The 20,814-nt window shown below is 41.4% G+C and overlaps 1 protein-coding gene across 1 annotated transcript in view; it reads right to left on the reverse strand.

The window, feature by feature from the left end:
• Positions 1-3,572: 3,572 nt before the first annotated feature.
• METTL16 (methyltransferase like 16) overlaps positions 3,573-20,814 on the reverse strand; it is a 66,292-nt gene continuing 49,050 nt past the window's right edge. Inside the window, exons 7-10 of the mRNA XM_039251633.1 lie at positions 16,851-16,920; positions 15,707-15,796; positions 4,482-4,655; positions 3,573-4,382 (exon numbers count right to left, since the gene is read on the reverse strand). Coding sequence (XP_039107564.1) covers positions 3,759-4,382; positions 4,482-4,655; positions 15,707-15,796; positions 16,851-16,920 — 958 coding nt within the window. The 3' untranslated portion in view covers positions 3,573-3,758. The remainder of the gene's footprint in view (positions 4,383-4,481; positions 4,656-15,706; positions 15,797-16,850; positions 16,921-20,814) is intronic.

Here is a 20,814-nt window from a genome sequence, read left to right on the forward strand (position 1 = left end):
AAAAGGTTGATATATCCATAAAGAGATCACAGAGTGGGGAGTTTTTACCTTTTTCTTCTTCTATTTTTCAAATTTTATTTATGTGAAAATGTACTTGTTTACATACAAAATATTTTCTGGGTAGTAAAGGGATATTTCATGAAAATACCAAGGGCATAATTTTATTCATTCACAGAGAAGTTAAGGTGCTTGATAAAAGGGCCAAAGATGCCCTCATGTGGCTAGAAAGGAAAATGCTGTGATTTAAGAAAGATGGAGGGGCCACTCCCTTCTTTTAAGAGGCCTTGGGTTGTCCATGGGTTTTTGCACCTTTTTCATACCTTGCAGTTTTATTACTTGTCAAAGTAATATGGTATGCTCACATCATTTCCATCAAGAGAAGAGACATTTCATAATTTCAAAAAATATACACTAAAATTTTAAGTAATCAACACGAACCCTTAAGATCAGCTGAAACTCCACCACAGTGACACAAACTCTGTAGGACTCACAGCAGCGCCCTGGTGTGTGAAGAGCAGGGAAAGGATGGGGGATGAAGGAACCAAACTGTTGGAAGCAAAGCCGATTCCAAAGAACAAAAGCAGCTTTAGTCCTTCTTGGAAAACAAGTTCAGCTTCTGTTTCTACCTTAGTTATCAAGAGATCAGAAGCCAATGCCAGGGACCAGAATAGAAAATAAGATAATACCACAAAGATTTACGTCCATATAATCTATCAACATGAACTTGACCTCCAGACCCTTAAGGCAAACATGGCTCAACCTTATCATACATGGGTTAATAACCTATTTCTTTTAAGAAAAAATTCCTTCTTCCCTTATACCAGAGGTGTAGGTATCACACATCACACAATTATAAAATATATGCATAATGAAAATAATTTTTAGATTTTTTTAAAAAACATTTTCAATGTTCTCTCATTAGACAGAAATAAACTATTCTTCTCAGAGAAGAAAATGAAGACATCCAAGTGCAAAGAAGGCACTCAAAGCTGCAGCCGGAAGCTTCCCTCATCACATAGCTTTTAGATTCTACCAGGGTGAGCTGACCGCCCATAAAACCTTCCCAGGACGCCGAGCCCTGAACCCGGGGCACTGCCACACACAGAGGCTCCAGACACGTCTTTTGTGCCTTGGGTCACACAGAACACTCTCCGGGAGGCTCTCAGTGCCAGAACCCAAACAAAGGCTAATACTGTGCTCAAAATGCGTTTTGAACAGGCAAGGAGTGTACATAAACACACACCACTCATCTAACACAGAAAAACACAAGATGTTAAATGAAGAGAGCCTAATATAAAATTAAATATACAGCCTGAGTAGAGAGTTAAACCCACATACTCATGCACCCCATCAATAGATTAGAAGGAAAACATTAAATACCAATAGTAGTCATAACTGAGAAGACTGTGACTAGGGGTGATTTTGTTGGTGTTTCCTACTTTGATTTTCCAAATCTGTAATGACCACATGCTACTCTTTTATAATCAAATAAGCAAATAATACTTATTGACCGTTTATCAAATGAGTAATTGCCACCTAATTCAATTATCCTAAAATTCTGTCAAGATAGACATAAGGTTTGGGGCCCACATAAGATTTAAATGTGTCAGGAGGACAGTGGGGATGGGCACAAGAGAAGATTCCTGAACTGGAAGAATCCAAGGGCCTGAATTCAACCTTGGCTCTGTGGAACCTGGGTATTGATTTCCTCATCCTGTCAAACGAGAGGTTGGGCTAGTGCTTCCTAATCCTCAGCGGGTCACTGACCCTTCTAAGTCAGAGATCCTTCTGTCTGGAGAAGTGGTGGTGGTGCTGGGTGTTCACAGAGCTTTTAGAAATAATCCAGGAGTTTTATGGACTTTCTAGAGGTTCTGGGACTCATTAGCATGTTCTCTTCTGCAGCTCTGTTTTCAATGACAGAGGGAAGCAGAATATGGTCCTATTTTCATTTCCTGAATCTTTGCTGAGGGCCAGGACTAGGAGCTGCCAAGATATGCCAAGATCAAAAGTTTTTTGCCCTAACCAAGGGCCACTTAAAAAAAAAAAAAACTTTTTTAATGTTTATTTTTGAGAGAGTGCGCACGAGTGGGAGATGGGCAGAGAAAAGTGGGGGGACAGAGGATCTGTGCTGACAGCAGAAAGCCCCGGTGCAGGGCTCAAACACATGAACCCTGACATCAAGACCTGAGCCGAAGTCGGATGCTTAACTGACTGAGCCACCCAGGCGCTCCTAACCACCTTCCAAAAGGCTTAACTACTCAGCCCCATTTGCTTTGAGGATAGGAAGGAGCTTCAGCACCATACTCAACAAGTTCAGTCTAAACAAAACATGAGACTACTGGTGTAAAATCAAAATCAAGGTGTGAAAGGTGAGCACAGCAGAGGGTAACTGAGACACCAAGAGAGCAACAGAAGACACCCCTTTTCTAGGCGCATTCCTGCTGAATCCTGACATTCCGGCGAGAAACATGTTTTAGGAACATGCTCGCCCTGGCCTCAGAATGCCTAAGGCAAACAGGGCAGCACATAAGGGATTACGAGAGGGCCACAAAAAGCATGATGTGACCAGCTACGACATCTCTGCTAATAAATGAGACTTTCTTAAGCAACATACTGCTCATAACTATCTTGCTCCATTTATTTCTTGTTTTTACTTATTTTTTATTTGAGAGAGAGAGAGAGCAGGGCAGAGGGGCAGAGAAAGAGAGAATCTTAAGTAGGCTCCACACTCAGCGCAGAGCCCAATACAGGACTTGATCCCATGACCCTGGGATCATGACCTGAACTCAAATCAAGAGTCAGAATGCTCAACCAACTGAGCCACCCAGGCACTCCCCCCACCCCCATTTCTTATTTCTATCATCAATCATTTATCCATTCAGAGCTATGAAAATACTTCCCCCAACTGCAGTATTCAAACAGGATAGACAGATTTCAATAATGAATACTCTTATATTAAAAATAAAAGCTCCACTTGAAATGTCAAAAAACAAAAAAACCCCCAGAAAAACAAACGCAAACCATACATCAGTAGAACTGCTACAAAACAGTACTTTCAAACAGGCTAGAGGTAGGGTTATGGCTTCACTCTGTTGTATCTCTGTCACATCTGGGAGTTTTGCCTACCTAATGGTTTCTGAAATAAGGAGCATCAAAACAGCTATGAATCAGGAATGTGATGTTTCCAGGAGCCCTCCCAGGACAGCCCTTCTTCCTGGCATCACTAAGCTTTCTCCCCCCACCCCCCATTAGGCCAGTCCCTTCCTCAGGGATCAAGCCTATGTACCCAGATAAGTCTTGCAGGTGACTCCAGAAGTGGGCACAGGGCCTAGCTGCCCGCGGTACTGCCTCCATTCAGAGAATGAGAAAGCCACCCCTCCTCAAGAAGCAACTATGGATGACAGAGATAGCACGATACTCTGTAGTTCTGACCCAGACCAGACTCCAAAAACAATCCTTTTGGCCTCAGCTAAGCTAAGGTGATCAGCTTAAGCCAGGTTTAAATCCCTCCTGAATTTACTGATGGCTTTTTATTGATGCTGGTAACCACAATTTTTCCTCATGAATTACCATACTATTGCCCAGTAACTTTAATAAGGGGGATTGGGCAGGGGTTAAAAAGAGATTAATTTCTTTCCTTCCTTCCTTTTTTTTTTTTAAAGGATAATTGCACATAATCACCAATGGGCCTATGGTGGAATACCTCTTGCCACCCCAAGGCAAGCTACTTTATGGGAACTTCCCAGCTGTGCAAGAATTTAACTAGCAACAAGCCTGAAAATTTGGTTACGTATATAGGTACACAGCTGGTTCATCAAATCCCGATTCTGGCCCTCCACCCAATGCATTTCAACTAGAGCATCATCCACCTCCTTCTTTACATTTATCAAACACTTGAATAGGTAATGTCCAGCCACTCCTTGGAGATGGGTCCCTTTTTCAGACACTGGGCTGCTGAACTGCTCAGAAGCCTCTCGGTCCTGGGCTCCACTGTTAGAGCCTTTACAATTTTCTGAAGCCTCTGTCCCTCCCTTTTCCTCACTCCTTTCATCCTCCATAGGTTCTGGGTTTTCATCCTGGAAAAGCAGATCCTGGTTTGCGGAATGGCCCTCGACAGTGGCGGATTCACCTTCCTGTGCAGCAGGCCCACACAGGGTGCTCTCCCGGGGACCCTGGGCCAAATCCTGGCTACTGCCAGACTCTCTCGGGGTAGACTTCTTCTCCTCCAAGGCTTGGATGACGTCCTCAGGAGCGCGGGGAACTTCTCTCAGCTGTCTTACTCGCTCTCGTTTCTTTCTCCTTAAGTGAATCCAGGAATTTTCTATTGCTGTTAGGAAAAGGCTAACCTCTTCCTTTCCACAGGGGACTCGTTTATGCTGGACCTATTTGGAGGAAAGATAGAATTTTATAGATCACTTTCCTCAAAACCTCAAAAGAAAAAAGATTATTGTAAGTCAGTCTTCAGTGTGCCTTCAAAGTACCTTCAGATCAGTGAGGATTTTTTCAATCCATGTTGTCACAACTACTATGCCTTCCATTGTCTCAGAGCCCAAAGAGGACGCTTTGAGGGACAATTCTTTCATCACAGACTCCAACACTACAAACGTAATGGGTTTCCTTGACTTCTCTAGTTTTCTTCGCTTACTGGGTGGTGACTGAAAGAAAAAGAAGGCATGGGGGAAGAAGGAGAAGTTATCCAAATAATCAAATTTCATGTATTATAATGAACTTACCTAGGGACACTTCCATGACTTCTACTACCAAATGGAGAGCACTAAAAACGCAAAGACCTTTGCATGCTTATTTTCAATACTTGAAACAACTCTGTGAAACAGGTAAGTTACCTCTACATTTGACAGAAAGAAACCAAGATACAGAGAGGATATGTAACCAGCTCAAGGTCACATAGCTAGTAATTTGCCAAGTTAGGATACAAACTCAAAACACATGTTCTTTCTGCCCTACCACACTGCCTGTTTTCAGGCCATCCCCATATAACACCCTCTGACTAGTTATATCCTTAATCTACGTGTTATACCCAACACATGCCTGTACAATTATTCATTTCATAGCAACTCAAGGACCTGGGGACTCTGTTTTATCAAGAACTGCATGGCAGTGTCTGGCTGGCTCCGTTGGTAAAATGTGTGACTCTTGGTCTCAGGGCTGTAAGTTCAAGCCCCACATTAGGTATAAAGCTTACTTAAAAAGTTAAAATTAGGGGCACCTGGGTGGCTTAGTCGGTTAAGTGTCCGACTTTCGCTTAGGTCATGATCTCGCGGTTCGTGGGTTCGAGCCCCGCGTCGGGCTCTGTGCTGACTGCCAGCTCGGAGCCTGGAGCCTATTTCAGAGTCTGTATCTCCCTCTCTCCCTGACCCTCCCCTGCTCACTCTCTCTCTTTCCTAGAAATAAATAAAAATATTAAAAAAAAAAGTTAAAATTAATTGAAAAATAAGAACTGCATGGTTTATTTTTTTAATGTTTTATTTAGTTTTGAGAGCGAGAGAGAGAGACCGCATGAGCAGAGGAGGGTCAGAAAGAGGGAGACACAGAATCCAAAGACCGGCTCTAGGTTCCGAGCTAGCTGTCAGCACCAAGCCAATGGCTAGCCGAGCACTGCCTCTCTGTTGGAAGAATAGATTCCAGTGGTGATGAGAATAGTGGATTTGAAAGCTAGTTCCAAAGAATTCAAGACTGTCATCTTCCTATCTTTCTTTCTTTCTCTCTCTTTCTTTCTTTCTTTCTATTTCAAGCTTAGAACATGAATTATACTCTACCCACTAGAGGGACTCAAGTTCCATTTTAAAACCTAAATGACATTACTATATTCAAAATGTTTCTTTAACCATTTACTAAATTTTTAAAATGACTCTCAGCTAAGGCCAGATATATCATGAACACTTTAAGAGAGACTTCCACCTACTGACTATAAAATCTATTAAAACTTTAAAAAAGATAATTGTAAGGGTCAGGGTGCAGATTATAAGGAGAAAGGATCATAAAGAGAAAACACTTTAGTCAGGTTTGAAGACCTTTTCCTGCAAAAAGCAGTCGCTGATAGTTGTGCTGCCATTAACTGAAATTCTACCTGGCAATGGTGATGGTGCACATGCGTATACACACAGTGTCAGGTCCGCTCCCTGGGTGAGGTCTTGTAAGAACTAATCAGCAACTCCACTCGCCCCCCAACAAAACAGCCAGTTTATTCCACGCTAGAAAACTTCTAGATCGTATTTCTTTTTTTTCTTACGAATAGTTTATTGTCAAGTTGGTTTCCATATAACAAACACCCAGTGCTCATCCCCACAAGTGCCCTCCTCCATGCCCATCACCCCCCTTACCTTCTCCCCCACCCCCATCAGCTCTGTTTGTTCTCAGCATTCAAGAGTCTCTCATGGTTTGCCTCCCTCCCTTCCCCAACTATTTTTCCCCTTCTTCTCCCCCATGGTCCTCCGTTAAGTTCCTCCTAATCCACCTATACGTGTGGGGTATCTGGGTGGCTCAGTCGGTTAAGGGTCTGACTTCGACTCAGGTCATGATCTCACAATTCGTGGGTTCGAGCCCCACGTCACGCTCTATGCTGACAGCTAGCTCGGAGCCTGGAGCCTGCTTCAGATTCCTTATCTCCTTCTCTCTCTGACCATTCTGTCTCTTTCTCAGAAATAAAAACATTAAAAAAAAATTTTTTTAAAGTGACAAACCCTAATCCACCTATATGTGCAAACATATGGTATCTGTCCTTCTCTGCCTCACTTATTTAGCTCAGCATAACCCCCTCAAGTTCCATCCATGTTGCTACACATGACCAGATTTCATTCTTTCTCACTGCCATGTAGTATTCCATTGTGTATATAAACCACATCTTCTTGATCCATTCGTCAGTTGATGGACACAGGCTCTTTGCATGTTTTGGTTATTGTTGAGAGTGCTGCTATGAACACTGGGGTTCATGTGCCCCTATGCATCAGCACTCCTGTATCCCTTGGGTAAATTCCTAGCAGTGCTATTGCTGGGTCATAGGGGAGTTCTATTGTTAATTTTCTGAGGAACCTCCACATTGTTTTCCAGAGGGGCTGCACCAGTTTACATTCCCACCAACAGTGTAGGAGGGTGCCCATTTCTCCACATCCTTGCCAGCATCTAGAGTCCTCTGATTTGCTCATTTTAGCCACTCTGACCGGCGTGAGGTGGTATCTCCATGTGGTTTTAATTTGTATTTCCCTGATGAGGAGGGATGCTGAGCACTGTTTCATGTAGATTGTATTTCTAAGAAACAATCTATTTTTTCCCTTTATACTAGATAGTAAAAACAAAAACAAAAAAACAACCCAGGAAACTAGAGGACACTAAGAAACAAGCTTAGTAGAAAAGGACCAAAAACTAAGAGTACATATATGGGTAAGAACCTGCTCCTGAACAACAAATCATGGATTCCAAGCTCTAAATCTGAACTTGTCCAATTAATGTTTCAGATAAGATGAGACAAATTCACATTAACAACACAGTAGTATTGTTAATATTCAATCACCCAGCCTAAGAAACATATTTTCTACAGTCTACTGAGAGCCTAAAACTTTTCACTAAGGAGCTTAAAATATGATTATTAAGCTGGGGAAAAAGAAGATAGTGGTGTGTAGAAGGGGAACGGGAGACAAGAACCAGATTCCCCATTCCACTTCCCAGTATCCAAGGCTGTTACTACAGACAGGTCACTGTAACAGGATCACCCCTGACAGCCCACCCAGCACACCAAAGATCACCTGGAAATATAGCTAAAAGGACAGTGCCTCATATCTCTTCTGACAGAGATGGTAATCTCTTGTGTTTACAAATTCCAATCAGCAAAGTGAAGATTTTGCTATTTCTCAATTGGTCATGCTGGAGCTGGCCTACAATACTCTTTCTCCAAAACAAAGTATTGACTCATCATTATTTCTAGACATTAAAGGAGAGAAATGTGTCCTCACCGAACCTAACAAGAGCTCTATCAAGGATTCACTTTCCAAGTTTCAAGGGAATCAGAAATAAAATAAAATATTACCCTATTACCCAGGATGAAAATGAAAACTTCTGCATCTCAAATATGGTTCCTGTATCTTGCATTCTGGCCCCAGTTTTCCATATATAATGGCCAACTGATAAATCTGGTATTTCTGAATATTGTTAGTAAATTACTTTAATACACACATACACAGTCCTCCTAAGACTGTTTTAGTTTTACTCTATTATAGAAACTAGGCACTCAAAACAAAACAAAACAGGGGCGCCTGGGTGGCTTAGTCGGTTAAGCGTCCGACTTTCGCTTAGGTCATGATCTCGCGGTTTGTGGGTTCGAGCCCCGCGTCGGGCTCTGTGCTGACTGCCAGCTCAGAGCCTGGAGCCTGTTTCAGAGTCTGTGTCTCCCTCTCTCTCTGAACCTCCCCTGTTCACGCTGTCTCTCTCTCTCTCCTAGAAATAAATAAAAAAAAAAAAAATATTAAAAAAAAAAACACAAAACAAAACAAAACAAAATAAACAAACAAACTAGGCACTTAGATAATTTATACTCCAGAAATTCTCAAGTTTTTAAACGATTCAAGTTTAATATAGGCTTGGCTCACAGCCATCATTCCTTTTCCCTCTTATGTATACTGAAATCCTCCCCCCCCCCCGCCGCTTTTAAGTTTAGATTTGAGAAAACTGAGTGGGGAAGGGGCAGACGGAGGGAAGGAGAGAAGATCTGGAAGCTGGCTTCACACTGACAGCAGAGAGCCCGATGTGGGGCTTAAACCCATAAACTGTGAGATCATGACCTGAGCCAAAGTCGGCTGCTCAACTGACTGAGACACCCAGGGGCCCCTGAAATTTCTTTTTTTATTGTTTTGTTTATTTTTCAGAGAGAGGGCATGCACAAATGGGGGAGAGGTGGAGGAGGGGACAGAGGATCCAAAGTGGGCTCTGAGCTGACAGCAACAAGTCCAATGTGAGGCTCAAATCATGAACATGAGATCATGATCTGAGCTGAAGTTGGACATTCAACTGACTGAGCCACCCAGGTATCCCTGTACTGAAATTTCTTAGTAGGCAGGGCTAGAGTAACATACAGGAACAGGCTTTGAGAAATTAGTAACTAAATTGAACCCCACAGGTCCTCAGTAGCAGGTAAGCTTATACCCTGTCACAACACTAGTAAACAGAAACTGTTTTCCCCCAACTAAGGTAAATTATTGCAAATATGCTTATGATCTCAAATCACAAATATTTTCAACAAAGGGTGCCACATTCAAACTGTCATTATCTAGTTGAAGCAGGCAAGGTGACATCAATAATTCAACATTTTAAAGTGTAAAACAAAATCACTATTTACAATGGCTTATTCAGTTTAATGTGAAGAACCACAAGGTGAATTTACAACTGATTTGGGATTAGAAAATATACTACTATATTCCCCAGCTGAAAATCAGGACAGTGGGGCCTGGGTGGCTCAGTCAGTTAAGCGTCCAACTTTGGCTCAAGTCATGATCTCACGGTTTGTTAAGTTCGAGCCTCGAGTCGGGCTCTGTGCTGACAGCCAGCTCAGAGCCTGGAGCCTGCTTCAGATTCTGTCTCTCCCTCTCTCTCTCTCTGACCCTCCCCTGTTCATGCTGTTTCTCTCTCTCAGAAATAAGTAAAACATTAAAAAAAATTTTTTTTAAAAAGAAAAGAAAATCAGGACAATGTGAAAGACGTTTCGTAAGGAGGTATAAACTCCATAGGGGATACTAGTTTTGTATCTTTTGAATCCCAAGGATTTAATGAATAACAATCAATAGGGGGAAGGGCATCAAGTGTTATTTTGTTGCATTATTAAGAATACGTTAGACTGAAAACATAAATTGAAAAAGGTTTTAATTTATTTTAATGTTGTTTATTTATTTCTGAGAGAGGGAGAGAGACAGCATGAGGAAAGGAGGGTAAGAGAGAGGGAGACACAGAATCTGAAACAGGCTCCAGGCTCTGAGCTAGCTGTCAGCACAGAGCCTGACACGAGGCTCTAACCCATGAACTGTGAGATCATGACCTGAGCCGAAGTCAGATGCCCAACCAACTGAGCCACCCAGGCGCCCTTTTTAAATTTTTTTTTTTTTTTAATGTTTTATTTATTTCTAGGAGAGAGACAGAGAGACAGCATGAGCAGGGGAGGGCCAGAGAGAGAGGGAGTCACAGACTGAAACAGGCTCCAGGCTCTGAGCTAGCTGTCAGCACAGAGCCTGACACGGGGCTCTAACCCATGAACCGTGAGATCATGACCTGAGCCGAAGTCAGATGCCCAACCAACTGAGCCACCCAGGCGCCCCTAAATTTTTATTATTTATTTTTGAGGGACTGAGACTGAGCGTGAGCAGTGATGGGCAGAGAGGGAGACACAGAATCTGAAGCAGGCTCCAGGCTCTGAGCCGTCAGCACAGAGCCCAACATGGGGCTCAAATCCATGAACCGTGAGAACATGACCTGAGCCAAAGTCGGACACTTAACTGACTGGGCCATCCAGGAGCCCCTGAACAAAATCAGTTCTTAAATTTCAAAATATGCTTTACGTAGCACGGCTGTGGATAAATTTCTTAAATCCTCACTCTTACTTTCATTTCTAGATCTCAGTGGTGCAATCAGTCAAGAGACTTTCAAAATGAGGTGTAACTTAACACAAATCCACAGAGCATCTGCTGTGTTGCCAGAGCTGTGTTGCTAACTATGGCTAAGGCAAAAACTGTGTCAAAGAAGTCACGGAATACAGGAAACCATTAAGTTCTCCCTAGTATCTACAGGAGAAGAAGGGATTCACTCACTAGAGATCTGCTGAGCATGTAGCCACAGCCTCCTTGTTTGACAAAGCAGGCTCCAGAATGGTCTTGCGGGAAAGGAGTGCACTTGCTCTTGGCCAATGCAGGGGAGTCTTTGCTGTTCTGCACTCTGAATGGCTGCTGCCCCAGGTCCACCAGAACCAAGCAGAAATGCCTGTGAGCTATTATTCTGCACAAACTATCATTATTTGGAGAAAGAGAGCCAGGGGCCAACATGGACGCCTGACCAGAATACAGACAGGAGGTGTGCTGGGAAGGACGGCCAGATTCCCTCACCAACTAGGCCTTATTTAAATGAGTATCAGCTCTGCTGCCATGAAGTGGACTGAGTATTTTGTTGTCCAAGGGTGTAGCTTTCCTGGTAATAGTTCAGTGGGCATTTCTATTGCTATCTTAATCTGACAGGTCACTGTTTACAATGTCTTGAAACTGGGGTGCCTGGCTGGCTGAGTTGGTAGAACGTGTGACTATTTTTAAAAAAAGATTTTATCTAAACCCACTGTGGGGCTCAAACTCATGAACCCAAGATCAAGAGTCACATGCTCTACCAACTGAGCCAACCAGGTATCCCGAAAAGGGGTGACTTTAACCCTACATGTGTTTCCTTATTTTAAAAAAACAAACAATGGAAGGATAAATTTAAAAACTGTGTAAATAGCAACCCATGCAGCAGTGGGAATGTTTCAAAGACACGAGAAAAGCTAGATTACTGAATATATATATGTATATATATATACATATATATGACATCTGATTTTGAAATCATGTATTTTTCACAATTACAAAATTAAATAACAGACAAGGAATCCTAAAGAAATAAAATGAATGTATGAATGGACTTGGTGGCATAAACCCACAAAGAGGAAACATTCCAAATGACTTTAAAATCCATCATGAGACAGTCCCCAAGGACAAAAGAAAAGAAAAAAAAAAAGGAAAAAAATAGTTATTTTTACAAATCATTTTGATGATAATATTAATTTTGAGACTGTTGTGGTGAATTTTGGGTCAAAACAAATGAGTAATTATGTCAGCATGGTTGAGGAACTAGGCTGACTTTTTAGAGCCCCCAATTTCTTCATGTAGCAATTGGGGACAACACTTGTCAGGTTTAAATAAAATGACATGATATGTGTGATGCATTCACATTAACAACTCCTCCATGAAGCCAGTCTGACTAGCCAGTCAGAACTGCTTTCATTTTGGGAGCTCCCTAACTCCCAACCATTCATTTAGGCACTTTACTCAGATACAATTCTGTAGCAATGCTCTGTGTGTGTTTCGCCCCCATAGAACCGGTCATCATAAGGACAGAAAATGGTGTCTTCCTTCTTTGTTGTTATCACAATGAAGATCATACTTAATAAGATAAGTAACTAAGGAGAGGGTCCTTAGCTCTGGTTTTGCTCAAAAGCTCAGTTGCTTAATTATCGCATCTGTTTTACAGCCTACTATATAGCCTGGTACATTGCTGGTCTTCAAGCCATTTAACAGCAGAACCCTTTCAAGAAATAAAGTCAATACTAATACTGATGTAATCAGATCATATCTGATTAAGATGAGAGCAAAGCCTGAAGTCCCAACCTGACATCCGCCCCCAGCTGTCATCTCCCTGTGGCACCCTACATAGAATCCTTAATCTATCTAGAACGAGTCTGAAAACCTATGCACTACTAAAGAGAGCACGGCCAGGAGGCCCCAGCTGTGACACTAACAAGGTTACCTGACTCCTTCCATCCATCTGCTTTCCAAAAACCTTCTAGCTTTATTTCCTAGACAGGACAGTCCCCAGGGTTAAAAGAAATGTCTTGAATGCACAGGGATAATTTTTTCTAAAACCAGAGTTTCAGGACAATGCTCATACTAAGAGTGTACAACTTACTGGGGCCACACCATTTTTCCTTCTTGTTTTAACAAGCGTTAAACTTCTGAATGCAAAGCAAAGCTAAAATAACATCTTGAGTAATTAAAGGAGAAGCTGGGACAAAGAGGCATTCTAAGTGGCTTGTTAAATCTGTAAAGAACAGTCCTCACAATATGCTTCCTTATATACATCATCAGTAGGAATGATTGTACAAAAATTCTATCAACACTAGGATTCATCCTTTTGTTGCTAAAATAAATCTAGACAAGAGCAATGGACTTAGTGTAGGCACTTGAATCAGAATTTTTTTTAGCATTCGGCACCAACAGCAACGAGTCAGTGGGCCTAAGATAAGTGAAAATAGAAGTTGCCATAGTAACTTGCACATTTACCCTAAAAAGGCAGGAGTGGGGGTAGGGTGGGGAAGTAGGTCAATATTTCTACTTAACTAGCTCTAGGCTTCCTGTCCTCATCGAAAACAGCATCCTCCTAGCTACCCACTCGTAACAGGAGCGAGAGGGAGAAAGTCAGGGGAGCATTTCCAAATGCAAGGCGTGGGGAAAGGTCCAGGTGGAGGAGAGGAGAACCAGGAGGATGGCCCACTGAAAACCTCGCCAGTGCTCTGGGCCTACCCCTGGGAAAGCGGTTGCTGATCAAGGGCACCAGTGCTAAGAAACTGTTGCTGGGTTACTGCAAATCAGAAACTGCCATTTTCCCTGTAGCGGTTTAAGTGCACCTAATGGAACACTTGGGAACGCGTTATTAACAGCTTTGGGTTGAGGATACTGTGGGGAGGGAGGAGTACTCTGGCATGGGAGAACCTGAGGCCCTTTGCAAGAGACATTCTTTGATGGTTCAAACTATGAATAGGGCTCAAGAATGGCCTAGAAGACAAGGAGGGAGAAGGTTCCTTTTCAAAATAAGCTGATTTTGCTAACACAGAAACATAGTGCCCTTTGATATTTTCATCGGAGACAGCTACTAATCCAAGGGGGCAAAGGGGACTTTGGGCTCTGAGATGGCATGGAATGTGCCAGAGCCCATTATAAGCTCTTCCACCTGTGGTGCCAACAAATATGGGAAGCAGGTTAAAGAGAAATCATTTGGAAACAGACACAGTTCCACTTTCCTGCCACTGTTAATATCTGCATATTAATCCAGGGATAACCCAGTGTTTGTGCAGGGATAATTGAGGGCATTACCAATGATTTTAACCACTTGGTGTGAAAGCCCCAATATTCTAGAAAATGACAGAAAGGATAATCTGTCAGGGAGGTAAAAACAAAACAAAACAAACAAAGGAACAACAACAGCCCAGAGCTATCTTTTTAAACAGCTCAGAGCCTGGAGGCTGCTTCAGATTCTCTGTTTTCCTCTTTTTCTGCCCCTCCCCCACTCATGTGTGCACATGCGCTTTCTCCTCTCTCAAACATAAACATTAAAAGATAAATACATGCATACATACATACATAAAAATAAACAAGTGCACATTTCAGGGGTGCCTAGATGGTTCAGTCAGTTGAGCATCTGACTCATTTGTCTGAGCAATTCGGAATCTGCTTGGGATTCTCTCTCTCTTTTCTTTGCCCCTTCCCCCACTCACACGCACTCTCTCTCCCTCAAAATAAATAAATAAACTTAAAAAAAAAAATAGGGATTCCTGAATGGCTCAGTCTCTTAAGCGTCCAACTCTTGATCTCAGCTCAGGTCATGATCTCACGGTTCATGAGTTCGAGCCCCACAATGGGCTCTGAGCTGACAGCACAGAGCCTGCTTGGGATTCTTTCTCTCTCTCTCTCTGCCCCTCCTCCACTCGTGCACATCCTCTCTCTCACAATAAATAAATAAACTTAAAACAAAACAAAACAGAAAAAACCGTGAACATGTCAAACACTAACCTCTAGTCTCCCTATACTGCCTTATACAGAGGGAGGCATAGGCTTACACAGGATAGGCCATTCAAACTTGACTGGGACATTTATTTCAACCCAGCAGCACACCTAGTAGCAGAGTACAGGAAGGACAGGCTCAGTTTTAAATCTGAGCCCATGTAATCAGAAACACCTGCAAATTATCCCCTTGTACTTCTGCACATGTCTCTACTCCTTTGTCCTAGGAGAGAAGGGGAAGAGGCTCACAGACACAGCAACATTTAAGACTTGAAAGACCCAAGAGCAACCAAGACTTTGGGAAAGGAGCACCCAAAATAAACCTATTGTATGGATAGGGGATCAGAGACCTGAAGGACCAGGTACCAGGCCTCCATTATTACTATGAGAAGAGGGAGCACAGTGCCCAGCAATGTGTGCATAAACTTAAGATGGGAGGCTCCAGGCAACAAGGCCGATCACTCTTGTGAAGGAAATGTTGAGAACAAACAGATGCTCTTCTATTACCGCCTCTCAGTACAGCCCAGAGAAATTATTCAGTCTAACCAGTTCAGAAGCATTTTTCCATTACATAAAATAACACGGAGGACAGAGAAATTTGTGGAACAAATCATTCTTTAAAACATTCTAGTAAAGAAAATGTTCAAGCTTGAGCATATGCAAAGTAGAGAGAACAGGATAATGACCATCCAAAACTGATCAATATTCTACTGGTAATCTTAAAGCTAAGACAGAACCCTTTACTGGAATGATCAAAGGCCTGCAACCCAAAATGGCAATTTCTGCATTTACCAATAACCCCAGGAGACAGCTACTCTATGAAAGCACATCAATAATAAAGAAAAATAAAAACTAATTTCAATTCTAAAGGAATATCCCACAGAATTAATTACACCTGCAAGGTGTTTCCACAGGTTATACGAGCACGGCATTGCACAAACCCACAGACAAAGACTCCATGGTCACTACAGTCCACCTTATAGGACTGTGCCTTGCTTCACAACACTTCCCATTCTGCCATGAGCATCTGGGGCAAACTTCAGGGCAACAAGACAGGACAGATTTATTTATGACCTACTGAAACCCACCACGTGCTGGCATTTGGAGAAGCTGTTAACAAAGGCTCTACTTACTGGCACTGTAACATCATCATAAAAACTCCAAGCTAAAGCCCATCTCATTGTCCGACCTTGACAGAATTCAGTGTAGGTGACTTTAGGAACCTGAAACCAAGACACAGGTCATCCCATCAAATTGAAGTCATTCCACCAATATGTTTTTGGCTCCTGCTTCATGATAATTATGTGATGGTCTTTCTTTCTGTCAATTAAGAAACTCTGCTATACCCAGTTATGTACAGTTGTCTAATAATCACTGAATAAATTATGTCTCAACAAAGTTGTATGTTTTTTCCTCTTCTAAAACATTAGAGAGAATTTACAGTTCTGGCTTGAAGGTCCAAGTGAACAAAACACTCAAAATAACACAGCTCCTTCAGAAAACCACTAGTAAATGATTCAAATGTTGTTTTGTTTTGTTATCTTTTCTTTCTTTTTTAAGGAAAGAAAGCCACCAAAGCCTGGCTAGATACAGCCATGTAGTCTCCCTTTTATCTATCGGGTTTTATGGGAAAAAAATGAAATTACTTTGTAGCTGTTACAATTTTAACACAGAAAAGGTGTGACAGGGAAAACAGGATGAGTACAATGTCAGAGAGAAACCAGCAGTGAGAAACCTGGGTTTCTGCCACTGACCACACATCTAACCCCCTTCTCTGAAAAATCACCTGGCTCATGCTTACTTGTAACAAACATCATAAACTGGGAGAGAAGTCAGGGGGCAGAAGCAAGGGTCTGAACTCATGTAGACTGTACCATAAAGGGAATCAAAGTTGACTGAAGACCATTCTAATTAGAGCTGATCTCTGATAACTAGACATGTGACCCAGAACAAGCCCCTTGACTATGTAGCCTTCAGTTTCTGTAATTACAAAGGAATCTGACAGGGGGTTGGTGGCAGGTGGTATCAGGTTTTTTCATTTCTGGTCGCTCTCTGACATCGTACTCATACTGTTTTCCCCATCTTTTCTCTGTTTTAATTGTCAAAGAAGGCCTTTTAAAAATAATTTGTAAAAATCCTCTTTTAGCCCCAGAATTACAAAATTCAAAAATAAACAAACAAAAAAACAAATTTGGAGTTTTAAAGTATAAAGGAAAATTCAATACTTTAACTGCCATCACAAGTAGACACACCAGAATGGTAATGATAAAGCCTTACCCCTTGTATGCGAAGTTCTTCCTTTAAAGGAGCCAGGCTGCATTTCTTCCCCAGCATACAGCTGTACCACCTAGGAAAGAAAATCAGAGAAGTTAAACATTGTTTCATGTGGTTACATATTTAATTATTTCTCAAGTGAACAAAATGAAAACAGAAGTAAAAAATTCTAAGTTACAAGTGGCAATAACAAAAATTGCATACAATATATTTAGACAAAGAACAAAGCAAAGTAAATTAAAAATACAAAAACCCACTTAGCCTCTCCAAAACACCACCTATATACCATTTTAACAGAAACTGTAAAATCTAGCATGAACCTGTATTGTGAGATGGCTTCACCTGCAAATAATTTAAGGATATGTATTATATTAGTGTTTCAATTTCTTCTATAGTAAACACAAATATAGAAGAGGGAGCAGAGAAGACAGAGTGAACTGGTTAAAAGGTAAAAGGATAATATTTAGCCTATGAAGAATTAACTACTATGCTTTCTACCACAAGCAACTAGGAAACTTGACAAAATATATGTAACAATTGTTTTTCAGACATTGGACAACTGCAGTAAAGACCTATGATCTCAGAGAGAAACAAGCAATGTGAGCCCCAAATTGCCAGAGCTTACTGCCTGAAAGAAATTTCCAAGCAGCACTGCAGGGAAAGTACATGCAAACAGATCCCCATAATCTTGCTGAATTGTTGAGGAAGAGATGGATTTCAGAAGCCCACACAGTAAGAATCTGAAGAGCAAAAGACAAGGAAGGAAGGAGTTGCAGAGAGAATTATGGCCATCTGCGGAAGAGTTCCCTGGAATAGTCTGTAGAATAATGATTTGCACATGTGAAGTGGTACTCTGTGAGGCTACGGAAAGAATTCCCAAAAAGCAGTTAGCTGAACAATTCCTAGAGTCCAGACAGAGCTGGACTAGTTTGTAGTTCTACTAGCCAGGGTAGAAAACCCTGGTTAATAAAGGGGCATATAGTAGAGTCTTGGAAGACTCAAAAGGATCAAAGTGATCACAGGTTAACTTAAGTAAACATCAGAACAAATTCCAACACTTTTTAAAGGAACACAATGAAATGCAGCACACCAAAACATAAGATTTGCAATGTCTAGCACCCAATCAAAAACGACCAGATATTAAAAGAGACAGGAAAAAAAAAAAAAAAGGAGGGGGCAGGAAAATGACTTACAACCAGGATTAAAAAAAAAATCAATCATTAGACACAGATAAAAAAATGAGAGATAATGAAATTAGCAGATAATGACATTAAAACAGCTCTTAGAAATATGCTCCAAACCAAACATGGACATAGTGAGGAGTATAGGGAAGATATCAAAACCAACCAAATGGAACTTGTAGGCATGAAAATTATGATACCTAAAATGAAGATTTCACTGGATAGGATTAACAACATATTAGACTCTGCAAAAGAAAAGAACTGTGAACTTGAATACGCAGCAATATAAACTATACAAAATAAAGCACATGGGGAAAAAAATCAACACAGCACCTGTGACCTGTGGGACAGTATCAAGCAGTACATATAAGTGGCACTTCAGGAAAGGGGAGAAGAGGAGACAAAAAAAGGTTTGGAAAAAAGGCCAATTTTTTTCAAAATTGAAAAAAATTGTAAGCCTACACACAAAAAGTCCAATGAATCTCACACAAAGGAAACATAAGGAAAATGGTATCAGGGTACCTCACAATTACTGAAAATCAGGGGTGCCTGAGTGGCTCAATCAGTTAAGCGACTGACTTCAGCTCAGGTCATGATCTCACAGTTCATGAGTTCGAGACCTGCACTGGGCTCTGTGCTGACAGCTCAGAGCCTGGAGCCTGCTTTGGATTCTGTGTCTCCTTCTCTCTGTGGCCTGCCCCCCCAACTCTCTCTCTCTCAAAAATAAATAATAAGAAAATATTTAAATTACTGAAAATCAGAGATAAAGAGAAAATCTTAAAAGTATGGAGAGGCTGGAGACACTTTTTAAAAAAGATTTTATTTTTCATTAACCACTTCATGTAACATGGGACTTGACCTTACAACCTTGAGATCAAAAGTCACATGCTTATTGACTGAGCCAGCCAGGACCCCGAAGCCTTGAACATTTTTAAAGGATTAAAACAATACAAAGTATGGTTTCAAGGTATAATAAGTAAACTAGGAAACAGTAAAAGAATCATAATCTTCAGGTCATGATCTCACGACTCGTGGGACTGAGCCCTGCATCAGGCTCTGTGCTGACAGCAGAGTCTGTTTGGGATTCTCTAACCTTCCTCTCCCTGCCCCTCCCTGGCGAAGCTCATGCACTCTCTCAATGTAAATAAAGAAAAAACTTAAAGAAAGTTTTTTCTTTAGAAAAAGAGAAAAGAGTTCTAATATCCAAAACAGTTTTTTTTTTTTTTATGGAAAAGAACAAAACTGGAGGATTTACACTACGTGAATTCAAGCTCTGATAATCAAGACAATATGGTAATGGCATAAATACAGACATACAGATCAAGAGAATGGAACATAGTCCAGAAACAGACTTGTTTATATGATCAGCTGATTTTAAACAAAGGTATCCAGGGCTTGCTCTTCAAAAGGCACAGTTATAAAAATAAAAAGGCAAACCACAGACTGGGAGGAAATACTTGCAAAACACATCTGATAAAAAGGACTTATATTCAGCATATATAAGGAACTCCTACAACTCAGTAAGATTAATAACCAGGTAAGATATAGGGAGACTTCTAGTTTGTAGCCCAACATGTTAAGAAGTTGTTTCAAATATTGTTTGAATTTTTAAGCAATTCAAACACTTTTTAAGTAAAAAGCTGAACCAACCAAAAAATTAACAACTCTTCCTATATCCATCAACAGAAGCAGCTCACAGGGGAAACAACTGCCTCTAAAATTAGAGAAACCAACAGGTGAATACAAAGAATCCCAACTCACCAGAGCAAATATCCAGGATCAAAACCTCCATGGGAATCAGTGCTGAGGTAGGGAACCCTGAATTGCAGCTGACAAACTGCCGGAGACTCAGCATGGACAGGTCTGAGAGAGAAAAAACCCACGAGGACTCTGTCATGAGGACCCTAAAACTTTCATCAATTTTACCTCCAAGAGTTTGACCAGGTTCTCACAGTGAATATGGGAGAAAATTTTTCTGTGCTTCCAGCAGGGTAAAGGGAAAAGGAGTAATTTCAAAATAGGCTAGAGCATCCTGTTCTTAACAAGACCTGCCCTCGAGAGAAACCAGGTAAACAGATCCTAACCTGTTAAGGTATTATCATATCCTAACTTATATAGAGAATTGGCATCAACCAACTCCAGCCTACTCTAGCCATCCTGTCCCACTAGGAGGGAGGGGAAGAGTAAGCAGGGGCTGAGAATCAAGTGTGAAGTTCACAATCCAGAGGGACAGGCTCACTAAGACTGTGATCTACTCACAAGACTATGGAATGTCTCCCCTCTTCCCACGCCTCACCCACCTTACTAAAGGTCTATTTATAGCAGTTCCTTTTACCCAGTATGTGTTTTTATTAAGAAAAAAAAAATAACAAAACATACTAAAAGCCAAAAAAACAGTCTGAAGAGACAGAGCAAGGATCATAACCACATATGGCAAGAATGTGGGAGTTATCAGATCAGAAATTTAAAACAACAATGATTAAGATGCTAAGGGCTCTAATAGATAAAGTAGACAGCATGTACGAACAGATGGGCAATGTAAGTGAAGAGATGGAAATTCTAAGAAAATGAAAAAGAAATGCTGAAAGTCAAAACCCGTGTAATAGAAAGGAAGAATGCCGGGGCGCCTGGGTGGCTTAGTCGGTTAAGCGTCCGACTTTCGCTCAGGTCATGATCTCGCGGTTCGTGGGTTCGAGCCCCGCGTCGGGCTCTGTGCTGACTGCCAGCTCAGAGCCTGGAGCCTGTTTCAGTCTGTGACTCCCTCTCTCTCTGACCCTCCCCTGCTC

This window comes from Hyaena hyaena, unplaced genomic scaffold (genome assembly GCF_003009895.1).
Source record: "Hyaena hyaena isolate Hyena2069 unplaced genomic scaffold, ASM300989v1 scaffold_10, whole genome shotgun sequence".
NCBI lineage: Eukaryota > Metazoa > Chordata > Mammalia > Carnivora > Hyaenidae > Hyaena > Hyaena hyaena.